Source organism: Podarcis muralis, chromosome 6, assembly GCF_964188315.1.
Source record: "Podarcis muralis chromosome 6, rPodMur119.hap1.1, whole genome shotgun sequence".
Lineage (NCBI taxonomy): Eukaryota > Metazoa > Chordata > Lepidosauria > Squamata > Lacertidae > Podarcis > Podarcis muralis.
This window is the reverse complement of record NC_135660.1, coordinates 1681327-1706887: the sequence shown is the minus strand read 5'-3', so window position 1 is coordinate 1706887 and position 25561 is coordinate 1681327. Positions and strand designations below refer to the sequence as shown.

At 49.0% G+C, this 25561-nt stretch overlaps 1 protein-coding gene across 2 annotated transcripts; it reads left to right on the top strand.

Annotated features, from left to right (window-relative positions):
- The first annotated feature begins 1727 nt into the window (after positions 1 to 1727).
- OSTN (osteocrin) lies at positions 1728 to 22277 on the top strand. 2 transcript variants are annotated; one of them, XM_028728495.2, is made up of 5 exons: positions 1728 to 1947; positions 12509 to 12607; positions 15699 to 15919; positions 18708 to 18787; positions 21982 to 22277. In XM_028728495.2, the coding sequence occupies exons 2-5, from the start codon at positions 12509 to 12511 to the stop codon at positions 22092 to 22094; spliced, it is 513 nt and encodes a 170-aa protein (XP_028584328.1). In that variant the 5' UTR covers positions 1728 to 1947; the 3' UTR covers positions 22095 to 22277. The 2 variants fall into 2 exon arrangements, with proteins under 2 accessions (XP_028584328.1, XP_028584327.2); XM_028728494.2 differs by lacking the exon at positions 1728 to 1947 and adding an exon at positions 9491 to 9869.
- Positions 22278 to 25561: the final 3284 nt, after the last annotated feature.

The window sequence follows — 25561 nt, the reverse complement described above, 5'->3', positions numbered from 1 at the left end:
CAGTCCATGGGACTCTCAAGAGTCTCCTCCAGCACCAGAATTCACAAGCATCCATTCTTTGGCGATCAGCCTTCTTTATGGTCCAGCTCTCACTTCCATACATCACTACTGGGAAAACCAGAGCTTTTACTATACGGACAGTCATACCTGGGGTTAAATACACTTCAGGTTGAGCATTTTCAGGTTGCGTTCCTGAATCAGGTTGTGAATGGGTTACTTCCGGGTTTTGCCGCTCGTGCATGCACAGACGCTCAAAATGACGTCACGCGCATGAGCAGAAGCGGCAAATCACGACCTGTGCTCGCTCAAACACAGGTTGCGTTCTGCTCAGGATGCAAACGGGACTCCGGAATGGATCCCGTTTGCATCCAGAGGTACCACTGTATTTGAAAAGGTTCACTCTGATCTGCTGGATCAGGCCTGGGGTCCGTAAAGTCCAGCATCCTGTTCTCACAGCTGTCAAACCACCCAAGGAATCTGGATAGAGTGCCACTGAACCTGGAGGTTCTGTAAGAACGTAAGAGCCTGGCTGCTGGGTCAGGCCAAAGGGGGCTTTGTCTAATCCTGTTCTCACAGTGGTCAGCAAGCTGCCTCAATGGGAAACCTGCAAGCAGGATTGGAGCAGAAGAACCTTTCCGCCTCCTGAGCTTTTCCAGCAACTGGTTTTCAGAAGCATCGCTGCCCCAAGATGTAGAGGCAGAGCAGAGCCATCATAGCTAGCTAGGAGCCATCAATGGTCCTTTCCGTCTCCATAAATTTGTCTCATCCTCTTTTAAAACCATCCAGGTTGGGGTCGGATTTCGGTTTGATGAGCCCCTCAGCTCCTGAAGGTAATGGGGCCCTTTCTATGTCCAGCTGTCCTTTGTCAACAACAAATTGCCACTGTTTTTTCTGTTGAATATATGCTATATGGTCACTGATGGACCTCATAGGTATCTCAAGTCATTTGCACATAACAAAACATGTATTTCATCAAAGTAATTGATAAAGAAATGAGCAAACCAGTGATATTTTCAGGAGCAGACTAGCAGGCGGGGCCCATGACTGACATCATAGGAGCCTACACAACACAAAACACCGTTGCTGTATGTAGGTTTTATTTTATTTGGGGTTTTTTATCTTATATTTTGGAACCGTACATCCAGGGGTTTTTTCCTTTAATTTTTTTTGGGGCCCCCCAAGAGAGTGGGGCCCTAAGCTAGAGCTTGTTTAGCTTATATGTAAATCTGGCACTGGGGCCAACCCTGTCTCCTTCAGGAGGGAGTTCCAAAGTTTAATTATGCACTTCATGAAAAAGTCTTTTACCTGTTCTGACTCTTCCGACCTTCTGCTTCACTGAATGATCCACAAGTTCCAGTGTTAGGGGAGAACAAGGAAAACATTACCCTATCCCCTTTCTCCATGCAGTGCACCATCTGATAAACTTCTGTCCTGCAAAAGCTCTGGGCTCAGAACACTTGCTTTTTTCTCTTGGGATTTAAGCCTTTTTTTTTTTCCTACCCGGATTACAAGGAAGATAATTTTTGTGGCCCTCACCCAACTTGCAAGATTCCCAGAAGAGGCGTCCAGCTGGGCTTTGTCGGGAAGAGATAGAAACACCCACACACCCCCAATCTGATCCAGCCCGCCCAGGTCTCATTTCTCGATAATCTAATTGCCCTGATCGGAGCAATAAATAAAACAGTTGAAATGAGCATGTGGAGAGGGGAGGGAGACCGACCGAGAGAGAGAGGGATTCGAGACGAGGAGCAGTGGAAAATCTTGAGAAATGATGTAAGAGAGAGCAGAGGCAGGGATTGGAGTGCAGGAGCGCCTTCAGAGACTATAAAAACTCCGAGAGAAAAGTGAACATCAGAGATAAGTGAAGAGGAACCAGCTTGGAAGGACCAGGGGGAGTTTTTTTGGGAAGATTTGAAGGACTGATCTTCCAAGCTTCCTCCAGGCAAGGTGAGTGAGCAGAGGCCATCTCTGTCTGTGTGTCTTGCTTTTCTTACAACCCTTTGCTTCCATCGTAGCACTGCTGCTTTTGAAAAGTTCTGCTCAGAACCAGCAAGAATATGCAAAGTCTGCATAGGGTGACAAGGGGGCTTCCCCCACCTGCACGCTGTGTGTCTCACTGCAATTCTCAAACAGGGCTGAAATGGACCAAAATTATCCCAGTGTGTCAAATGGTGGTCTGGAATGGGCTGTTTGCATTGTTCTTAGAGCTGTCTGAAGGCAGGGAACGGCAGATCATATTACTTTTATTTATTATTATTATTAAATGCCTTTGTTCAGCTGATTTTAAAAATGCAGTGTGGGCAGTGTGGTGTAGTGGTTAGAGTGTTAGACCTTGGAGACGAGGGTTCGATTCCCACCTCAGCCATGAAACACAACTGTGTCTTTGGGCCAGTCATCGCCTTCCCTCAGCCTAACTTCCCTCACAGGGGAAGAAGTTCTGCACAGAGCACCTGGAGCTCTTCGGAGAAGGTAGCATATAAATGCAATACACAAATAATAAAATAACTTCACAGCATGATGCCCCTAAAGAAACATGCCAGAGAAGCAAGTTGACTCAACAACTTGGTTGCTGTGTTACTGAAAATAATAATAATGGTGTTCTCCAGCTTGCAGAATGGACAAGAAGTGAGACTTTAGCGTTTAGGGAAAGGAGGATTTTCTTAGCCGATAAAGTCATTCCCAACCCCTTTGATTCATTCTCCAGGGAACTTTCAGAGGAGAAATCAGCCTTCGAAAAGTTAGCTCAGAATAAGTTCCTACACTAAAAAACAGGAGGGGGGGGATGGACACCTGGACTCAGGTGTTTCGAACACAGACCTGGATGAAAGTAACAAGACAAAGACTCAGCCCACGTGCGACAGTCTTTGCTCATGTCCATTGCTTGTTATTCTTAGAATCATAGAATTGCAGAGTTGGAAGGGACCCCGAGGGTCATCTAGTCCAACCCCCTGCAATGCAGGAATCTCAGCTGAAGCATCAATGACAAGTGGCCAGCCAACCTCTGCTTAACAACCTCCAAAGGAAGGAGAGTCCACTGTTTTCCAAAGGGGTCCATTCCACTGTATTTTGCTCTCAGAAAGCACTCCCTATGTTTAGTTGGAATCTCCTTCCTTGCAATCTGAATCCACCGGTTCGGGTCTTGCCCTCTGGAGCGGGAGCAGAAAGCAGGCTTCCTCCATCTTCCAGCCCTTCGGATATTTGAAGATGGCTATCGGATCTCTTCTCCTTGAACTGCCAAGGGTAAGAGAACCAACCAAGGGAGGCTTCCCTCGCTAATCTTAACACCTGGTCTGGTCTGTAGGAAAGGAGTCAGCCTTGCAGGTATTTAGGACCCCAAGTAATAATAATAATAATAATAATAATAATAATAATAATAATAATAATATTTTTTTATATATACCCCGCCCTTCCCGGTTCAGAAAACCAGGCTCAGGGCGGCTAACAACAAATTTAAAACACATAATTGATGCAACAAAAACCAGCATACAATACAGTATTAAACGTGAATAACAATAAATTCAGAATTCCAAAATCAATTTAGGGGGGAAATCCATCCAATATAAACATTAGATGATCACCAGGGCTAGCTGGCTAAATTAGTCGTATTGTAGTCCTATGTAGAGATTTAAGCACTAATTTGAGCACCTTGAATTCGTCTGAGAAATTAACCGGCAGTCAATGGGAGTTATATGACTTCAGGAAGTCCCCTTGGCTAGCAGTCATTGCATTCTAGACCAGCTGAAGGTTCTGAACTGTCTTCAAGGGCGGCCTCACTGTGTTGCAGTAGTCCATGGGCAGGCAAACTAAGGCCTGGGGGCCAGATCAGGCCCAATCACCTTCTCATTCTGGCCCGCGGACAGTCCGGGAATCAGCGTGTTTTTACATGAGTAGAATGTGTCCTTTGATTTAAAATGCATCTCTGGGTTATTTGTGGGGCATAGGAATTCATATTTTTTTCCAAAATACAGTCCGGCCCCCCACAAGGTCTGAGGGACAGTGGATCGGCCCCCTGCTGCAAATGTTTGCTGACCCCTGCAGTAGTCCATTCCAAAGGTTGCTAAAGCACAATGGACAAGTCATCTCTGCTCAAAGGGGGGTGTAGATGGCAGCTTTGGGAAACAGCACTTTTGAGCATGTAAGACGAGGATGCAGGATCCGGCCAGTGGTCTCAAGAAACCAGGACTAAGAAGCATCTCTGCCTCCACATGCAAAGGGCAGAGCATAGCCATCCTGGCTCATAGCCATCGATAGCCCTGGAAATGGTCTAATTCTCTTTTAAAACCATCTCAGCCATCGCTATCTCCTGTGGGAGTGAGTTCCATAGTTGAACTCTGCCGCATGAAGAAATCCTTTCTTTCCTCTGCCTTGAACCTTGCAACATGCAGCTTCACTGGGTGTACCTTTAGTCTGAAAGGGACACCAATAAGGCTGTTGAAACTGGAGGGTGGCCTGGGAGGAGCAAATGGATTCCTGCAGTTCAGGGGCTGGACTAGATGACCCCTGGGAACCCTTCAGTTCTACGATTCTAGGTCCAATCCTGCTGTATTGGCCACCTTTTACCCCTGCAGCAGCTGCTCCTCTCTCTTGGCCTCTGATCCAACCACCACAATCTCCTAAACACAGCCACACTTTAATGGACCTAATCTTGATTTTAAGAGCCAATGGCTAAATATAGTATAAATAAATACGGAAGCAAGCAAAGTCAAATATAACCTTGCGCCACCCCTGTTTCAGCAGAGGACTTTTGCCAAGATGTGCCCACAGCCTCGTGTGAGCCCTGAAGTGTTGACACCCGGAGTCGGGTTTTTGAGTAGATCCTAGCTATTTTTGTTCCAATAGGAATTTTCGTCCCCTGAATACTTAGCCTTGTGCGATGATGTTTCCCTTTCTGATCCTGTTCGATATCTCTGGCTGCTGTTGGCTCAGCCAGCCGTCCAAGCTGAGTGTCGGAAGACGCAGGACAGTTAAAAGAAAGGACTTCTTCGCATAGTGCATAGTTAAACTGCAGAACTCACTTGTGCAGGAGGCTGTGACACCAGCCAACTTGGATGCCCTTAAAAGAGGATTGGGACAATTCATGGAGGAGCTGTGGGCTATCGATGGCCATGAAACAAATAAATGGAGGTCTTATATATATAATAAATGTTCATAAATGTACCAAGCAAACACGTACATAAAGATATAAACCACATGTCTGAAGCAGCACAGGAAAACAGCCCTGGAACCATTTGGGCTCCCAGACTGACCAAATGTTTTCTCTGCAAGGTCAAAGGAAAATGGAAAAGCCTCCCCATTGTCATTCACAAAACTGGTCTTAAGGGTATGTCTGTGTATGAATAGGGTGAGCCTGTGACCTGGCTCAGGAACTAAGTATTCGTCACTACAAAAGACTGGCCAGGCTCCCCAGGGTATCCAATCAAGTAAGCATTAACAGGTAACCTGCCAGACAGGAGGTAAACAACGCACTCACATTTCTGTTGTAGACCGCCCTTTCTGTGATGTAGGTATGATGTGTCTGGGGGGTGGTCTTGAGTTACACCCCTTCTGTGATGTAGGTATGGTGTTTCTGGGGGTGGTCTTGGACTCCAAGGTAGGCAATTTCAAAAGTCTATATAAAGACTTGCACACCATTCTTCTGGGTTCCTCCTCCCTCCTGCGTGTGGGGGGTGAGGACCCTGTTGCAACAGTTCAATAAAGATCAGGCTTACGAGCTGCTTTGCTTCTCAGTATTCTCTGCTTGGCCTCTGTTCTTTTCTCCGACCGATGGAGAACCTGCAAAGGACTCTAAAAGGGCTCTTGTGTCCCTCATAAGGGAATAAGGGCAGATTTTCGTTTATTACAGCTACTAGCCGGGATGCCTCTGTTCTGCTTCCACAGTTGGAGGCAGCGATGCTTCTGGATTCCAGTTGCTGGAAACGGCAGGAAGGGAAAGCGTTGCTCTTGTGTTCAAATCCTGATTTTGGGTTTCTCACTGGGGAATCTGGTCGGCCGCTGTGAGAAGAGAGTGCTGGACTCCGTGGGCCATTGGCCTGATCCAAGCAGGCTTTTCTTATGTTCCTATCGTTTCATTCCCATCTTATTCCTTTCTGGATTAACCACCTGAATGATCCCAACCAGTCAGGGTTCACGGCACAACCTAGCCAATTAGGGTTGGCCACACAGCGATATCGCCAAGGACAAGCAAAGGCGATTCTAACAAAAAAAGAAAAAGAAAGGGAACTTTTTTTCCCAGAGCTGCTGGAAAATTGCCCAAAAGTCACAGCTTCTAAGAAAAACAACCACTTCAGGTTGTTTTGGCTCATTTCCAGTGTTAACGAAAGGAAGTGTGTTTTCTCAAGTCTCGGACATCCTGACACAGGGTTTAAGTAAATGATTGATGGTGCCCATTATCTGGCGGCATCAGCCGCTTGCGTTCTGCAAGATGTCTTTTCTCGTAAGTCCTCAGGATCAAAGCCTTGTTTTTTTAAAATAAAATAAAATAGCAAACTACTTGTGGCTCATCTTTCTCCCGGGATATAAGAGCAAAATTGCCCTTTTCACGTCAACATAGCGGTTATTTTCCCTTCTCTGTTGGCTTTTGCTACAGCAACCAGCCAACTCCTTTTTTGAGATAAACAAGGAATTTCAGAAGTTACCAAAATGCTGAAATTCTTGCCATCTCAGAGTTCCTGTCATTAACACCTACCAACCCTCGAGTTCAAGAAAGTGGATGGAAATTCAGTGGGGGCTGATACTTCAATTCTAAGTTCATTACATGCCCATGAAGCGGATGTGAATTATGATTATTACATTTGTATCCTGTTATTTTCTCCAAGGAGCTCAAGGTGGCTTAGCAGTTCTCCCCTTCCTCATTTATCCTGCACAAAAACCCTGTGAGGAAACTGAGGCTGAGAGGCAGTGACTGGCCCAAGGACACCCAATGAGCTTCAGGGCCAAGGAGAGATTTGAACCCGGGTCCCCTTAGTCCTAGTCCGACACTCCAACCAAGTATACCCTGGATTTTCTTGGGGGAAAGGGTAGGATGTAAATGCAAAGAATCATAATAAAAATAATACCAAGGAAAACAACAACTTCACAGCACAGTACAGTGGTACCTCGGAAGTTGAACGGAATCAGTTCCAGAAATCCATTCGACTTCCAAAACGTTTGAAAACCAAAGCGCGGCTTCCAATTGGCTGCAGGAAGCTTCTGCAGCCAATCGGAGGCCACGGAAGCCCTGCCGGATGTTCTGCTTCCAAAAATAGTTTTCAAACCGGAACACTCACTTCCGGGTTTGCGGCATTCGGGAGCCAAAACATTCAAGAACTAAGCTGTTCGAAAACCAAGGTACGGCTGTAATGTGAGCACAGTGCGAGCGCTTTGCCCAATAGAAGGAAAGGAGGAAGAAATCTCTCTGCAGCTTCTCTTTTTCACCTGGCCAAAGAAGAAGAAACCCAGGTTGGCATCCCCCTGGTTCTTCTTCGGAAGAGGTGCTGCTTTAGCCTGCGGTGATTGAATGGGCCCAGGATGGTCTTAGAATCATAGAACCATTGGGCTGGAAGGGACCCAAGGGTCATCTAGTCCAACCCCCTGTTAGGACATAGTTCCGTTCCACCTTAAAAGGAACAGGCATGATTGTTGTGTGTCACATGCCTGTTTACTTCCAGCACAGGCTTGCTGGGAACTTCCGTTTGTATATTGCTTTTGCTATGCTTTTTTGCTGGACATGAAGGGAAGCAGACATGTTTTTCCTTTGTTCTGGAACTATGCTGAATAAACAATGCTCACACATGTTTCTGTCCACCACTTCCATTGTGAAGATTCGTTCACTCTGCTGATAAGAGCATGCTCAGCTTCTGAACGTTTTGGAGGCTCGATTCGCTGATTGATGCTGTTTCAGGAACTGGAGTTTGCCTGCCAAACGCCCCCGTCTCCCCGGACGCATCCCAACAACCCCAGCAGTGCAGGAATCACAGCTAAAGGATCCGTGACAGATGGCCACCCAACCTCTGTTGAAAAACATCCAAGGAAGGAGAGGGAGCCTGTTCCAATGTCAGGTGTCTTTCACTTTCAGAAAGCAAATTCTACTTTCCTTGGTTGTCATTGAAATGCAATGGCTGGGGTCCTCCCCTGCGGAGCAGCAGAATACAAGCTTGCTCCAACTTCCATGTAGGATATTTCACAGAATCATAAAACCATCAAGTTGGAAGGGGAAGCCAAGGGGCATCTAGTCCAACCCCCTGAAATGCAGGAATCTCAGCTAAAGGACCCCGTCAGACGGCCACCCAACCTCTGCTTTAAAACCTTTCAAAGCATGACGCATTCCTGTAACAATGTGAGGTTGCCTCATTCATTTTGGATCAGCTTTGATCTCAAAATGAGGATGAACCATCCCATAATAAAGCTGTCAAGGAGAAGACTTGCTGCCCACTTCTGGGGCAACCTGGCAAAAGCAGCCGTCCCAATTCTAGAAGTCTAGTGCTGTCGGAGAGCTGATTTCAGTGGGGAAAGTCCTAGATACCGGATAGGCCTGTGTGTCAGTTTAGCACACCTGGACCTGCATAGGATACCGTTTGGTCAACCAGTGTTGCCTAGTGGTTAGAGGGCTAGACTAGGACCTGAGAGAACAGGGTTCAAATCATCCACTGAGCCACAAAGTCCACTGGGTGACTTTGGCCCAGTCACTGTCTCTCAGCCTAACTTACTTCACAGGGTTGTTGTAAGAATAAAATAGAAAAGGGCAGAAATGTCTAAGCCGCCTTGTGCTCTTTGGAGAAAAAGTGAGATATAGATCTAACAGTGGATGATTTGAACCTTGTGCGCAGCTGACCCTGGACTATAAGGCTACAAGGTCAGACTGACAATAGTTTGCAGGATTTCCAGCAGCTGTTACCCATAAGCATTGCTGCCATCTCTCATGAAGCAGGGAGTTCCACAGTTCAACAATTATTATTATTATTATTATTATTATTATTATTATTATTACACCTGAAGGCAGCCCTGTTTAGGGAAGCTTTTAATGACTGATCTTTTCATGCATTTTTAATCTTTTATTGGAAGCTGCCCAGAGTGGCTGGGGAAACCCAACCAGATGGGCAGGGTAGAAATAAATTATATTATTATTATTATTATTATTATTATTATTATTATTATTATTATTATTATTGTGTGTGCAACCAGCTAGTTGCAGGGCAAGGCTGAAGACCCCTGGCAACCTGTAAGCAGAGCTTGGCCGTTTACCTTTCCCACTTCTTCCACTCCCAGAGTTACCTGAATTGTGTTGAAGTCAAGATGCCTTTTTGCACTTCAGGACCTCTCTGTTTATTTTGATTAGCGTACAGGAGCTTATTTTTAGCTCGCTGGGATGAATGAACAGCAGCGCAGATGTTTCGCCGTGAAGGGGGGGAAAGTGTGTGTTTAACCTTGCCATTTATTTTTACGTCCCCCGCCCCCACTTCCGTAGGCAGATAATCAGGATGTGGGTTCCTTGCGCAGCGATAGGCTGCAGTTTCTCAGTTTGGCGGCGCAGAAACCTGCATAAAAATTCAAAGGGCACAAGACGCCGTCTTATACTGAGTCAGACCGTCATGCTGACCCGCTGAGTGTTGCCTGCACTTACCTGAGCTCCCAGCCTCACTGGGAGATCTGTCAGGGATTCACAGAATCGTAGAATTGTAGAGTTGGAAGGGACCTCCAAGGGTCATCTAGTCCAACCCCCCCTGCGGCACAGGAGTGCAAAGCAGATATACTCTGTTGCTGAGATTTGCCCTATCGCCAGGGGCCGTAGAGGAAGGCAAAGAAGGACATCAGAAGAGCCTGCAGGATGAGGCCCATGGCAGATCCAGTACTGCATTACCAAAAGGGAGATTAAGACTAAAGGTTTTCTGACGGTAAGAGCCGTTCAACAGACTTCCTCGGGAGGTGGTGGGCTCTACCTTCCTTGGAGCTTTTTAAGCAGAGGTCGGGTTGCCATCTGTCAGGGATGCTTGAGCTGAGATTCCTGCATTGCAGGGGGTGGACTAGATGGTCCTCGGGGGTCCCTTCCAGCGCCATGAACCTACGAACCTGTTCTCACTGTGACAAAGATTCCTGTGAGAAACAAGTAGGATCCAAGCACAAGAGGAACACTCTCCTCTGGTTTCCAGCCAGTGTCGGATTTATGTATAAGATATATGCTTGGGGCGGGGGGTATACTTCTTAATTGTATTTCAGATCAACAATTACTGGGATAAAACACATAATTTGTGATTTGCAAATGGCTTGAGATACCTGTGATGTCCATAAATAACCATCTAGCATATATTCAACACAAAAATCAGCGACCATTTGTTGTGGACAAAGGACAGCTGGACATAAAAAGGGCCCCATGACCTTCAGGAGCTGAGGGCCGCATCAAACCTCAATCCGGCCCTGTCTCCAGCAACTGAAATTCAAAAGCGTTGCCGCCCCCAACTGTGGGGGCAGAAAGCAGCCATTGTGGGTATGTGAACAACCTGAGTCTGGTTCCCATCGGCCTCTGCAACATGGGCCAGAGGAAAGGGATGCCAGTCGTGGCTCACTGGTCAAAGTTTGTAGGATGCCATAACCATCGAAAAGAGTTCTGCCAGAACACCAGGACCGAGAAGTTCCAAGATCCTCCCTCCCCATATTTTGTTACCCCCTGAATGGGATGGAGAATCTACAGGGGTGGTTTTGGGCTACCCTTAGCATCTACAAACATATTCCGAGTGTGTATGGTTGTTTTGTGACATTTAAAACACAGCAGTGGGGTTCTAGATTTACAGAGGGTGCTGTGGGTTAAACCACAGAGCCTAGGGCTTGCCGATCAGAAGGTTGGCGGTTCAAATCCCCGTAACGGGGTGAGCTCCCGTTGCTCGGTCCCTGCTCCTGTCCACCTAGCAGTTCGAAAGCACATCAAAGTGCAAGTAGATAAATAGGTACCACTCCGGCGGGAAGGAAAATGGCATTTCCGTGCGCTGCTCTGGTTCGCCAGAAGCGGCTTAGCCATGCTGGCCACATGACCCGGAAGCTGTACGCTGGCTCCCTCAGCCAATAAAGCAAGATGAGCGCCACAACCCCAGAGTCGGTCACGACTGGACCTAATGGTCAGGGGTCCTTTACATTTACTTTATCTAAAGCTTTTATCAGCAGAGAGAAACCTCTTTCTCCATGGCTTCCTCTGCTGAAGAATCCCAGGACCTTCACCCAGGAATTTTCATCATTGAATTGTAGAGTTGGAAGGGAACTCCAAGAGTCATCTAGCAATGCAGGGATCTCAGCTCAAGCATCCATGACAGATGGCCACCCAACCTCAGCTTAAGCACCACCAATGAGGGAGAGTTCACCACCTTCCAGGGGGTCTCTTACCTCCAGAAAGTTCTTCCTAACCTTTAGTTGCTTTCTCCTTTCTCCTCTTTAATTTCTGCAAAGCTCGTCTCTTTGAAGACCATTTTATTCACCCAGGCATTTTAAACAGCTTGGATTTTCTAAAGTTATAATCTCTGCTTCTTCTGTTACCGTTTCTGGTTTACCATATTATTAGTTTATTTCCCCGCTTCCTCCACCCAAAAGGAGAAATTTCCATTTTATTGACATTGCATTTTAAAATATGGCACTTTCTTCTTTTGATGGTTGCCACTGTTAACCGAGAAATCTGAGGGCTCCCTTGGACAAAAAAAACAAGGACACCAGCCAGGAATATCTGAGCAAAACAGCAGCCAGTAGGCTTGGTCTTTATTGAAGACTGTCGTGACAGGACTCCCACCTGCCACTAGGTGAAACAAAATGGAAGCCCAGAACAAAAGAGAACCGAAACTTCTATTAGCTACTAACCCCCATGTTACACCCCCCAAAAAAACTACATCACTCATACATCATGGTTACATCATGAAAGGGGAGGTCTGGTGGCAGTAATCTGAGCATCCTGGACCCTGCCCCATGGTTCCCCTTGCCCTCCACCAAACACCCATCAAGTGGAACAAATGAGATCTTTACATTTCCCTGTTTCCCAGCCAAGTTCATCACACCCTTTTGTCTTCATCTGGGTTTCTTATTTCTGGAATGGCCACCTGTCTGGCACTCAGGTATCAGGAGGCCAGGAATTATCACTCAGGCAGAGGAGCTGCTGAGGAGCTGAGCTCACAGGTCTAGATGAATTTCTGAAGTTTTCCCAGTGAGCCAGTACAGAGATACATTGATCAGTGAATTGTGACATTTGGTATCGCGCAGCAAAGGCCCTTTGAATAGATAGGAAGAAACTGTGATGAAGTGTTTTGTGGGGAATAAAGCACAAAAGTCACAAAAGTGATTGTGCTGGTTTTGGTAGTGGGCTGCGTGTGCATGATATCTGCTGGAGGGGCAACCCCCCCCCAACCTATACATAAATTCCTGCAACACCGTGCAAGTGTAGCTGATAATACCTGAGTCAATAAATACTGTACACACCTTGAACTTCCCCCTGCTTGGAGTGGGCACCCACCTGTGTGGGACTGGACCGGGCAAAGGACTGTGGCGCTGCTTTCTTTTGCAGATGCTGCGTTGCCAGCGAGCGGCTGGGTACCTCGTCTTGGCCATCACCCTCTTCCAGTGGCAATCCAGGACAACTTTCCAGGTAGCGGCATTGCAAGAGGTAAGTGGTGATCTCAAAAAAAGGCCCAATTGTTTCTGGCAAGCCCAAATTTCTGCACTGAAGACGTTCTCCTAGGCTGGGATTTCTTATTTCAAAGCGCCCTCGAGCGGTCAGAGTTAAAATCTCTGTCTCTCTTTTTAAATGCTCTTAAAAGCAGTTTGAAAAGACCAAAAGAAGAGTTTTACTGCCATCATTCCTCCTTCTTCCTCTATGCTAGAGGCAAGGACAAAAGTGGCTTTAAAAGAGGAACAGGCAAATTCCTGGAAGAGGAGAAAGTTGTCAGAAGCTCAGGTGGTGCCAGGTCAGCACTGAAGTCATAAGTCTCCGATGCTCAACTAAACCCAAATACAGCTCAGGTCCACACAACCCTTTTTTTTACTAAAGTATTTGCGGATTGATCAATATAGATCACTTTAACTCCAGCCAGGAAAGAATTAGCTATGTCCTTTTTCTCTAATACCTTAATCAAAAATGACCAAGGCTTTCTCCACATCTAAAAATATTAATGCAGCCTGTTTTTTCATTTCTCACTTCCAAAGACTCTATTAGGTTAATTACATTTCTTATATTGTCCTTCGTTTGTCAGCCTGGTGAGAACCCGACTTGGTCTCTGTGGAATGACTCAGTCAGTGTCTTTTTTAGTCTGTTAGCTATAATTGTAGCAAATACTTTAGTATCACAGTTCAATAAAGAAATAGGTCTGTAATTTTTTGTCTTTGTTAAGTCACCATCTTGCTTTGGGATCAGGGTAATAAATGACGCGGGAATTACTCCAGTCACCAAAATTCATGGTGTCCTTAAGCGGTTCAATAAGTGCACCCTGGAACTTTTTATAATAAATTGCCGAAAGTCCATCTGACCCCAGTGCTTCATTCTATTTATGTTGTTGTTGTTGTTTAGTCGTTTAGTCGTGTCCGCCTCTTCGTGACCCCCTGGACCAGAGCACACCAGGCCGTCCTGTCTTCCACTGCCTCCCGCAGTTTGGTCAGACTCATGCTGGTAGCATCGAGAACACTGTCCAGCCATCTTGTCCTCTGCCGCCCCCTTCTCCTTGTGCCCTCCATCTTCCCCAACATCAGGGTCTTTTCCAGGGAGTCTTCTCTTCTCAGGAGGTGGCCAAAGTCTTAGAGCCTCAGGTTCAGGATCTGTCCTTCCAGTGAGCTCTCAAGGCTGATTTCCTTCAGAATGGAGAGGTTTGATCTTCTTGCAGTCCATGGGACTCTCAAGAGTCTCCTCCAGCACCAGAATTCAAAAGCATTTATTCTTCGGCGATCAGCCTTCTTTATGGTCCAGCTCTCACTTCCATACATCACTACTGGGAAAACCATAGCTTTAACTATACGGACCTTTGTTGGCAAAGGTCCGTATAGTTATTCTATTTATACCCATTTGTTATTCCGATATCGATATGGGTGCATTCAGGCTTAGTCGATTTTCTTTGGGTACTCGGGGTATGTTACAATCACTTTCCCAGTAGGTCTTGCCCCAATGACATGGTTGCAAGGACTCAAGCTCCCTGCCTTCCCATCCCTCTCTAAGCTCTTCCACTCCAGGTTTTCCCCACTCAGTCTCAAACGGCATCTGCGCACAACTGTTCTGCTCTTTTCATTTCTCTACGCGTTCTTGGAGACCAGCGGAGAGGGGAGCTGGTTACAGCAGGAGGGGGGGACCTCCCTGGCTCCCTCAGCATCCTGCCTCATGGCTCCCTCTGTCCCTGCTCCTCTCCAGCCTCCGCTTCTGCCTCTGCTTCTGGGCTGCCCTCTGCCACAGCCTCTTCCTGCTCACTTAGACCTGTTACCTCTTCAGCTTTCAACACCTCCTCCTCCCTGTCTTCTCTCTCTGACCATCCATTGTTGGCCCACCACCTGTCCCTTGACTCTTCACTTGGGGATTCCCTTGAGGGTTCCCCGGCTGGTGCCTCGCAGCACTCCTCCGAATCCAGCCAGTCCATGGCAGAGAGTTATGTTAAGGATGTAAGAACATAAGAAGAGCCTCCTGGATCAGGCCAATCCGGTGCTTTTTCTTCTGGGGCTACTCAAGGGCATGCAGTACCAGCACTTTTTTCCCTAGAAGAAAAGCACAGCCCATGACTGCGCAAAATATGCAGCAAAGTCAAGTGTGGAAATAGAGGTTCTAAAACCTTTAAAATGTGCCCCTGCAAGGTACAGTGGATGCTTGGGTTGCGAACGTGATCTGTGAGGGATGCACATTCGCAACCCGCAGCTTTCGCAACCCACAGTGGCGTATCTGCGCACGCATGGGCTGCGATTCGGTGCTTCTGCGCATGTGCGACCGCCAAAACCTGGAAGTAACCCGTTCCGGTACTTCCAGGTTCCGGCAGTCCTTAACCCAAAAAAAGGCAACCTGAAGCGTCTGTAACCTAAGATATGACTGTAGTTCCAGTTTCTTTCCAAAGTTTCATGCTTTCCCCAGTACAGGAAAAAGACCACACCTCTGGTAAGTTAAAAAAATGGTTTACAGTGGTACCTCGTGTTGCGTTAGGTTCATGTTGCGTCTTTTCAGTTTGCGAATGTGGCAAACTCAGAAGTGTATACTTCCGGGTTTCGGCGCGCGTGCATGTGCAGAAGTGTTCTGCGTGCATAACACATTTGCAGAAACGTTCTGCGCGCTTCACGCATGTGCAGAAGCATTCTGCGCACTTCGCACATGCACAGAAGCACTCTATTGTGTCGCGCATGTGCGCAGAAGCGGCGCTTTAGTTACAGACTTTTCAGGGTGTGAATGGCACCCCAGAACAAATCAAGTCCTTCACTAGAGGTACCACTATACTCACAAACATTCCAAAGGTTGGGTTCATGCGCTTTTACATACCGCATTCAGAAAAAGCTGCACAGGCAGTAAAACTTAGCTTAGTTTTTTTTAATGGTGAAAGTTCCTAGATTATTAGTACAGGAACACAAGAGGGGTTGGCAAGAGAACATTTTTTGGCAGATGCCAAAAATAGAACAGTTAAGGTACCTACCTGACATCAATAGGCAGGGAGTTCCAAAGTGTAGACTCAGTTAATGATATTGATAATTAAAGTAATCCATAAATAATAGCTGGAAGATCATTCTTTTCTCCTTTGCAGCAGCCTTCAGCTCCTTCCTCTCCCCTGGGCGAGGGTCGCCTGTCCCTGTCTGGCCAGGAGAAGCCAGCTGCTGACTTGGTCGCAAAGCTTCTCCTCTTCGATGAGCTGGTGTCCCTCGAAAATGATGTCATTGAAACAAAAAAGAAGCGGAGTTTCTCGGGGTTTGGCTCCCCTCTCGACAGGCTTTCGGCCGGTTCCCTGGACCTGAAAGCCAAGCAGAGGTGAGCTGTGAGGAAGAACTGGATCTCAGAGTCATGGAACTGCAGAAGAGACCCAAAGGTTGCTTTCTATGCACAGGAAGAACTCTGCACATGCTTAAATTGCACTCCCTTATGGATGCTGGCAGTTTTGTAAGCAAGAATGTGTGTACAACGAAGGACTCACCCAAACCTCCATTTGCTCTGCTGCTTCCCCCCAGGAAACCTACGGTTTAGTGTTGAATCGGAACAAATGGCAATCATGTTTTCCGCGGACTGCTGTTTGTTCCAATTTAGCGCTAAAGAGCGGGTTTCAGTGGGTGGGAAGAGAAGCAGTGCAAAGGCAAGGCCACTGTGCCTAGGAAGCATGGGACTAGTGGGACGGAGCTCAGACCCGTGTCTTCCAGGCAGGGGACAAGCAGAAGGGGGCTTGCAATGCTAAAACAAATTTGCAATAATATGCATCGCACACTTCTGCACCGTACGTAAATTAATTTGCATCAAACTCAAAACACAAATGGAGGTAGTGATTTGTCAAAGGAAGCAGAAAGCTTTCCATCGGCCTTCCCCAACCTGGTGCCCTCCAGCTGTTTAGAACTATGGATCTCATCAGCCCCAATAAGCAAGATTGAGTCTTGCTGTTCTTCTTCTGCGATCCCTCGTAGCCGAGTAAGATTGTCCTCCATAAACATGGTCTTAACAATGAGTCCATAAGTGACTGTGGAGGCCAATTCTGGATCCACACGTCCTTCCACAGTGGGGACATAGGTTTCTGGGCGGGAGTTGATCCCAGTGAGGGTTTGCCAAGCGTGCCTTCCTCTTAGCACATTTCTCCCTCGCGTCCTGAGTTTGAGTGTCTTCAAAGCCCATGACACCTTTGGTCAAGGCTGTTCTCCAACTGGAGCGCTCACAGGCCAGTGTTTCCCAATTGTTGGCGTTTATACTACATTTCTTTAGATTTGCCTTGAGAGAGTCTTTCAACCTCTTTTGTTGACCACCAGCATTACGCTTTCCATTTTTAAGTTCGGAATAGAGTAGTTGCTTTGGAAGACGATCATCAGGCATCCTCACAACATGACCAGGGAGACAAAGTTGGTGTTGAAGAATCATTGCTTCAACAATGGTGATCTTTGCTTCTTCCAGTACACTGGCATTAGTTCACCTGTCTTCCCAAGTGTTGTGTAAAAATTTTCAGAGACCCGGTTGATGGAATCTTTTGAGGAGTTGGAGATGGCATTTAGAAGTGGTCCATGTTTCACAAGCATAAAGTGAAGATTAAGCCTTGCTGTAGCTTGAGATGGCCACAAGAGGGAGGACGTCCCCAGCGAAAGCGCTCTGCCAATGAGCTTTGCTCTGAAAGCGACAGTGGCAAATGCGTTCCAATTCCAATAGTCACTTGTGAGACTCTGGTTCTTTTAAAGGTAAAGGGACCCCTGACCACTAGGTCCAGTCGTGACCAACTCCGGGGTTGCGGCACTCATCTCGCTTTACTGGCTGAGGGAGCAGGCATACAGCTTCCGGGTCATGTGGCCAGCATGACTAAGCCGCTTCTGGCGAACCAGAGCAGAAATGCCGTTTACCTTCCCGCCGCAGTGGTACCTATTTATCTACTTGCACTTTGACGTGCTTTCGAACTGCTAGGTTGGCAGGAGCTGGGACCGAGCAATGGGAGCTCACCCCATCACGGGGATTCGAACTGCCGACCTTCTGATCGGCAAGTCCTAGGGTCCTGCAAAAGAAACAGAGGTCTTGCACACGCTGGATCCTAGCATTGCACCAGGTGGGCCTCATTGCACTAGTTCTAATGCTTATAAGGCCGCAAGAAGAGGCTGGTGGATCAGACCCACTGCCCATCTCGTCTAGCCTCCTATTCTCACAGGGGCCAACCAGGGCCCCAAATGAGAAACCTGCAAGCAGGATTCGAACACAAGAGCAACACTCTTCCCCTCCTGTGGTTTTCAGCATCTGGGATTCAGAATCATCACTTCTTCCAGCTGTAGAGGCCGAGGTGAACCAGGCTGGCTAGGAGCCATCAATAGTTTTAAAAGAATAAATTCATGGCCAGGAAGGATCTCTAGGTTACTGGCCATCACTGCTTCCTGCAGAAGTGAGTTCCAGGGTTCAGCTATGCTCTTTTCTCTGCCCTAAACCTTCCAACAACCAGGACACGGGTGGCACTGTGGGTTAAACCACAGAGCCTAGGACTTGCCGATCAGAAGGTCAGCAGTTCGAATCCTGGCGACGGGGTGAGCTCCCGTTGCTCAGTCCCTGCTCCTGCCAACCTAGCAGTTTGAAAGCACGTCAAAGTGCAAGTAGATAAATAGGAACCACTCCGGCGGGAAGGTAAACGGCGTTTCCGTGCGCTTCTCTGGTTCGCCAGAAGCGGCTTAGTCCTGCTGGCCACATGACCCGGAAGCTGTACGCCGGCTCCCTCGGCCAGTAAAGCGAGATGAGCGCCACAACCCCAGAGTCGGCCAGAATTGGACCTAATGGTCAGGGGTCCCTTTACTTTACCTTAAACCTTCCAACATTCGGCTTCGCTGGACGTTCACTAGTTCAAGTACCATGAGGGAGAAAACCATTCTCTATTCACTTCCCCCAGGCCATGAATAATTTTATAAGCATCTGTACACAGAACGTCCTTGCAGAAGAGTCGTCTCAGCCCCCTGACAGTTTTGGTGCAGGGCTTGTCTGGCTGGGGCTGGTGGGAGCTGTAAACATCTGGAGAGCACCACTTGGGGGGCAGTTAGGATGGAGCGTATGCAATAAAGGGGCATTGGGATATCCCAATTAATTTCATCTCATTCCGCAGGAAAGTTGTGGAAATTCCGAAGAGGCGGTTTGGAATCCCCCTTGACCGGATCGGAGTGAACCGTCTGAGCAACACCAGAGGTTAGCAGACGTGGGTAAGATAAAAGCGGACTTGCAGGGCCTGTTCCTTGGCTGCAGCCTATTATTATTATTATTATTATTATCCCGTCTGGATTGCCCCAGCCACTCTGGGCGGCTTCCAACAGATAGGCAGCTTCCAGGGGGTTGGAAATTATTCTGTGTATCTGTTTCTTCCCTGCATGCTTCAAATGAGCCAACAGCGTGATGCGGCGGCAGAAAAAGCTAATGCAATTCTAGGCTGCACCCACAGAAGTCGAGTGTCCAGATCAAGGGAAGTCATAGTATCACTCTATTCTGTCTTGGTCAGACCACACCTGGAGTGCTGGGTCCAGTCAGTGGCAGATTTGGGGCTTTCGGATTTCAGAGGCACCCCTTGCGACACCAAAATTCAGCCCCCACCCCCACTGCTGCCTCTTGCCTTCCATTTTACATCATTGCTGCAGCCCCACCCCCAAGAGCCCCCTCTCAGATCAGAGCCCATTGCAAGTGAGACGGTCACACTGCCCCAAATCCGGCTCTGACCCAATTCTGGCCCAATTCAGAAGGCTATTGACAAGCTGGGGAGCGTAAAGGGGAGGGTGACCAAGATGATCAAGGATCTAGAAACCAATAATAATAAGAATAATTTATTATTTATACCCCGCCCACCTGGCTGGCTTTCCCCACAAAATATTTACGGCTTACAACAAAATATTAAAATACCATAATACATCAAACATTAAAAGCTTCCTTAAACAGGACTGCCGTCAGATGTCTTCTAAAAGTCTGGTAGTTGTTGTTCTCTTTGACATCTGGTGGTTAGGCATTCCACAGGGCAGGCGCCACCACCGAGAAGGCCCTCTGCCTGGTTCCCTGTAACTGGGTTTCTCGCAGGGAGGGAACCACCAGAAGGCCCTCAGAGCTGGACCTCAGTGTCTGGGCAGAACAATGGGGGTGGAGACGCTCCTTCAGATATACTGGGCCTTTGAGGCCGTTGAGGGCTTGAAAGGTCAGCACAAACACTTTTAATTGTGCTCAGAAACGTACTGGAGCCAATGCAGATCTCTCAGGACAGGTGTTATGTGGTCTCGGTGGCCACTCTTAGTCACCAGTCTAGCTGCTGCATTCTGAATTAGTTGTAGTTTCTGGGTCACCTTCAAAGGTAGCCCCACGTAGAGCGCATGGCAGTAGTCCAAGCGGGAGATAACCAGAGCATGCACCACTCTGGTGAGACAGTCCGCGGGCAGGGAGAGTCTCATCCAGATGGAGCTGGTAGACAGCTTCCCTAGACACAGAATTAACCTGCACCTCCATGGACAGCTGTGAGTCCAAAATGACTCCCAGGCTGCGCACCTGGTCCTTCAGGGGCACAGTTGCCCCATTCAGGACCAGGGAGTCCCCGACACCCACCCGCCCCCTGTCCCCCAAGAACAGAAACCAAGGAAAAGTTGGGGGAGTTGGGTATTGATATCAGGCGTCAAGAGGCAGGGAGTTCCAAAGTGCATGACAATGACCAGATGTACTGCCTTGCCCCCTTCCAGAGGGTGCACACTGCCTCGTAGAACTTTGGGGACTGCCCAGCCCCTTCACTGAAAATTTGTGGGTGCCTGGGCCCCCATGGCCCTGCATAGATGGCGCCTACAACAATGTCCACGCCGGGTATCATTTTATAAACCTTTATCATTTCACCTCTTCCTGGTGTGAGGAATGCAGGAAGCACTTGGGCGAATGGTTGTAACAAATATTACGCATTCCTGTCGGGCAGCCTTTGCAACCCCGGCGCTCTCCAGGTGGGCAAAGGGTGCTTTAGTGCATAGGGCATCGCAAGGGGTGAGGCTCTCAGGCACCGTCCCTTCTTTGCCCTGGGGAGGGGACTCATAGGATCATATAAGTGTAGAGATGGAGGGGACCCCAAGGGTCATCTAGTCCAACCCCCTGCGATGCGGGAATCTCAGCTAAAGCATCCATGACAGATGGCATGGTCAGGAGCTCGTCCTACTCTTGAGTAGAACCCTGGCAGAGACACATACCTGACTGGCATGTTCCCTCCCTCCTGGCCGATGGTTCGGGAGCTTCAAAAGCTTTCTTCTGCCCGAACATCACAGCGACCGATGCCAACAGACATAGGCACACTTAGGGATCCGCAGAGTCTTCGCAGCTTGCGTGACAGACCTCAGCAACTCAGCACTTTGGCTAATCTACTTTATTTACAGGGATGCGGGTGGCGCTATGGGTTAAACCACAGGGCCTAGGACTTGCCAATCAGAAGGTCGGCGGTTTGAATCCCCACAACGGGGTGAGCTCCCGTTGCTCGGTCCCTGCTCCTGCCAATCTAGCAGTTCGAAAGCACATCAAGTGCAAGTAGATAAATAGGTACCGCTCCGGCGGGAAGGTAAACGGCTTAGTCCTGCTGGCCACATGACCTGGAAGCTGTACACCGGCTTCCTCGGCCAATAAAGCGAGATGAGCGCCACAACCCCAGAGTCGTCCGCGATTGGACCTAATGGTCAGGGGTCCCTTTACCTTTACTTTATTTACATCTAAACACACACACGGATCACTGCAACATGGCTCCCTCTCTCTCTAGCATCAGACAGCAAAGAGAGAAAGAACAAAGGACAATAGTCCCACTTCACGGAACACAGGAACACAAACATCCTGTCTCTGTCACTTCCCAGTCTGTGGAGTCAAAACATACACTGTCATGTGATAGACAACAATCTCATGACTGCAAACACAGAGCAGGAATTCTAACAGGGCTTCCACATTGCAGGGCACACCCACAAGAAGCTAAAAAGAAAACAGCCAAGAGGGGCCCTCAAACCTCCTTATTCAAGCTTGAATAGCTCTAACTGGGAGGAGGCTGTGCGCATGTCCAGCTTGGGGGCTTTGCAATGGGACGTCTTGGTTGACCCCCATGAGAACAGAATGGTGGACCAGATGTGCCTTGGGCCTGATGAGAGCATCAGAAGAGCCTGGCTGGATCAGGCCCATGGTCCATGCAGTCCAGCATCCTGTTCTCAGCATTGGCTGACCAGGTACCCCTTTGGGGAAACCTTGAAGGAGGACCTGGGCACAAATGCCCTCTTCTCGCCTCCTGTGGCTTCCAGCAAGAGCTGTTCCAGATGTTCAGGACCTCTTTGATCCAGCTGCAAGGCTCCTCTTATGGGTTTCTTTTCTCCCCCCCCCCACCCCCCATGACTTCCCCCCTACAGGTTTGCCCGCCCTGGTGGACGCCCTCCGCAGAACATCTCCCACTGCCAAAGGCACTTCCGCCAGTCCCACCGCCACTCCCAGGGACTTTGCAATTCAGAAACAGGCCTCCTAAAACCAAACAGAAGAAACATGCCTCCAGTTCTCGTTATAGCAGGATCTGCCCACTAGACCAGACTTCCTTCCAGCTGACGCTCTGCTCTCCTGAATAAGGGAACAGAAAGTGGTTTTTTTGTCTGTTTGTCTGCTTGTTTGTTTATATGTATATAACAATTTCAGTTGCATGCCACTTTTTTTTTTATTAAAAAAAATGACTTTTGGGAGTCTGTCAACCTAATGAGGGCTATTAGTATGCAGTGCAGCAAAATAGCAAGGTGGTGTTGTTGACTCTGGAGCAGCATTAATAAGCAAAGCTTCTTATTTCCACACACACACACACAAAACCCATTTTCACCTGGTTACTGGTCCTCCATCTCAGGTCAGCTCAGGACCTCTGCTAAAGTTAGCATCCTTCCCATAGCTGTCAACTTTTCCCTTTTCTTGTGAGCAATCCTATTCGGAATAAGGGAATTTCCCTTTAAAAAGGGAAACGTTGACAGCTGTGATTCTTCCCCATCATTACACTCCAAGCGCAACCTCCTGGCTGGCATTTCCTTCCTAAAGTTCTCCCCGTCTGGGTCCTGCTGGTGGGGATTTTCTCATGTGGAGCCACCCAGAAATGCTTCTGAGCAGCAATTGCAGGTAATGGCATTAAGAGGGGGCTACTGGGTCAGGCCAATAGCTCCTTGAGTCCAGCATTGCCTTCTCCCAGGGGACAACCATATGCCTGTGGAAACCTTGCAAGCAGGATCTGACCCCAAGAGCCCTTTCTTCTCCTGCGTTTGCAGCAACTGGGACCTAGAAGCATCCCTGCCTCCAACTGTGGAAGCAGAGCCCAGCCATCAAGACCAGTAAATAAATAATAAATATTGTTTTATTTATACCCTGTCCTTCCCGGTTCAGAAAACCAGGCACAGGGCAGCCAACAGCAAATTTAAAACAATTGATGCAACAAAAAACAGCATAAAATACAGTATAAAACATGAATAACGATAAATTCTGAATTCAATAATCAATTTAGGGGAGGAAATCCATCCAATAAACATCAGATGATCACCAGGGCTAGCTGGCTAAATTAGTCCTATTTGGGCCAGCGAGGAGACCAGGGGAGAATTAGCTGTGGGGTCTCAGAGTGGGGAATCTTCCTAAAAAAGGGGAGAGGGAGGGAAGGAAGGGGAATAAAAGATCAGGCTAAGTTCAAGCTGAAAGCCAGGTGGAATAGCTCTGTCTTACAGGCCCGGCGAAAGGAAGTTAAATCCTGCAGGGCCCTGGCCTCCTGGGACAGAGTATTCCGCCAGGTCGGAGCCATCATTGAGAAGGCCCTGGCCCTGGTGGAGGATAGTCTGACTTCCTAAGGGGCCAGGACCACTAAACCAGTGTTTCCCAACCGGTGTTCCGCGGCACACTAGTGTGCCGCGGAACGTTGCCTTGTGTTCTGTGGGAGGGAGGCGGGCGAGTCGGGCGGCGAGAGGCGGGGCGGCGGCGGCGAGCACACGCGGGGCGGCGAGCGAGCTCCCTCCCACATCCCATCGCCGCTCGCTTCGGCCGGCCTACTGGAGGAAGGCGCGAAAACCTCGCGCATGCGCAGGCCTTCCGCCTGCGACAGCCCAGTAGGCCGGCCGAAGCGAGCGGCGATGGGATGTGGGAGGGAGCTCGCTCGCCGCCCCGCGTGTGCTCGCCGCCCGACTCGCCCGCCTCCCTCCCACGGCACACCAGCCTACCTCCGTGGGAGGGAGGCGGGCGAGTCGGGCGGCGAGAGGCGGGGCGGCGGCGGCGAGAAGACACCGCCCAGCGCGGGGCTCTCGCCGTCTGCCTGCCTGGCTGCCTGCGAGCTCGGCGGGCAGCGCTTCCGCCCGCAGCGCCCGCCTCGCGGCTCTCATTCCCTGCCCCTGCCAAAGCTCACCCAGCCAAGCCACGCTCTCCTTCCTGCCTCGCTTTGCTGCCTCCTCCCCCCCCCACCCCCAAAGCTTGGAGGTTCCCCGGCAGGAAGGAGGGAACTTAATCCTCTCCAAGGGCTGCGGAAAACAGACTTGCAAATGGGGGCTTGCCAGCTCTTCAAGCGCCGCCGGCTTTCTTCGGGAATTACCGCCCGCCGAGCCCGGTAACGCTGACAAGCCGAGCCGCGGGGCTTGGCAGCGCAGCCGGCAGAGTGTGGGAAAGGGCAGCCGCCACGCGCCGGGCAAGGCGAGACTCGACGGGGAGGACACCGGCAGCAGCGCCCCCCCCCCCCCAGAAACCCGCTCCGGGCAGGTAATTCACAGAGAGTGGACAGAAGGAAGCCTTAAAGGGCTTCAGCCTCCCAGAGTGGCGGGGAATAATAATAATAATAATGATAATAATAAAATTGACAGGGGGTGTTTTTCTAGGTGAGGGGGTGGGGACTGTAATAACAAAAAAATCAGCTCTATATCAACCACTGTTTTGCAATGAGGAATTGCAAATAAGGAAGATCAAAAGGAGAATGTTTTTTTTGGGGGGGACTCTCTTCCTCTTCCTCCTCCTCCTCTCGTTCTTGCTCCTCTTCCTGGCAAAAGGGCTGCTGAGACCCCTTCTCTCTTGGGTGCCAGTGGGTGCTGTGACGTTGACGCTGCTGTGGCAAGTGCCTTTACTTAGCAGAGTGCATTCCCCTTTACACAGGAGGGGAGGGGAAAAAATTGAAACTTACACTTTCGTGCGTCCCTCCCGGCGCGACGCTGCGCGCTGACGTCACGGGGCTGTAATGGTGGTGTGCCTCGAGATTTTTTTCATCAAACAAGTGTGCCTTTGCCCAAAAAAGGTTGGGAAACACTGCACTAAACTATGGTTATTCATGGACCTTAAGGTCCTTCATGGACCTTAAGGTCCTTCATGGACCTTAAGGTCCATGAAGGGGCAGACCAGGAGAGGTGGTCCCATAAATACGAGGGTCCTAGGCCACACAGGGCTTTAAAGGTCAAGACCTGCACCTTGAACCTGACCCAATACTCCATCGGGAGCCAGTGCAACTGGTAAAGCACTGGGTGAATATGCTCCCATGGCAGGGACCCGGTGAGGAGCCTCACTGCAGCATTCTGCACCCGCTGGAGTTTCTGGGACAGCTTCAAGGGCAGCCCCGCGTAGAGCGAATTACAGTAGTCAAGCCTGGAGGTGACTGTTGCATGGATCACTGTGGCCAGGTCGGGGCGGGAAAGGTAAGGAGCTCTCTCCTCCCCCACGAATTTGTCTCATCATCTTTTAAAGTGACCATATCACTGGCTCATGTGGGGGAGACAGAGAGAAACTCTGCCCCCGCAGCAAGTCCTGTCTATCTGGTAAACGGCTTATGACCATGACAGACACCATGTGGAATCTTAGGAATCTGCCTTGCCTTCTGACCTCATCTCTTTCGACAGCCTCTCTCTCTCTCTCTGGCTCTCAGCCCTGTTCTCATTCTCCGCTTCCCCTCTCCTCTCCTTAGAATCATAGAATTGTAGCGTTGGAAGGGGGAACCCACCCGGTCATCTA

Bases quoted from the DNA above. Each gene is read 5' to 3' on its own strand.
- OSTN (XM_028728495.2), top strand. From the start codon at position 12,509: ATGCTGCGTTGCCAGCGAGCGGCTGGGTACCTCGTCTTGGCCATCACC. The intron at 15,920-18,707 runs GTGAGCTGTGAG...CTCATTCCGCAG, and splicing joins GACCTGAAAGCCAAGCAGAG to GAAAGTTGTGGAAATTCCGA. The intron at 18,788-21,981 runs GTTAGCAGACGT...TCCCCCCTACAG, and splicing joins CCGTCTGAGCAACACCAGAG to GTTTGCCCGCCCTGGTGGAC.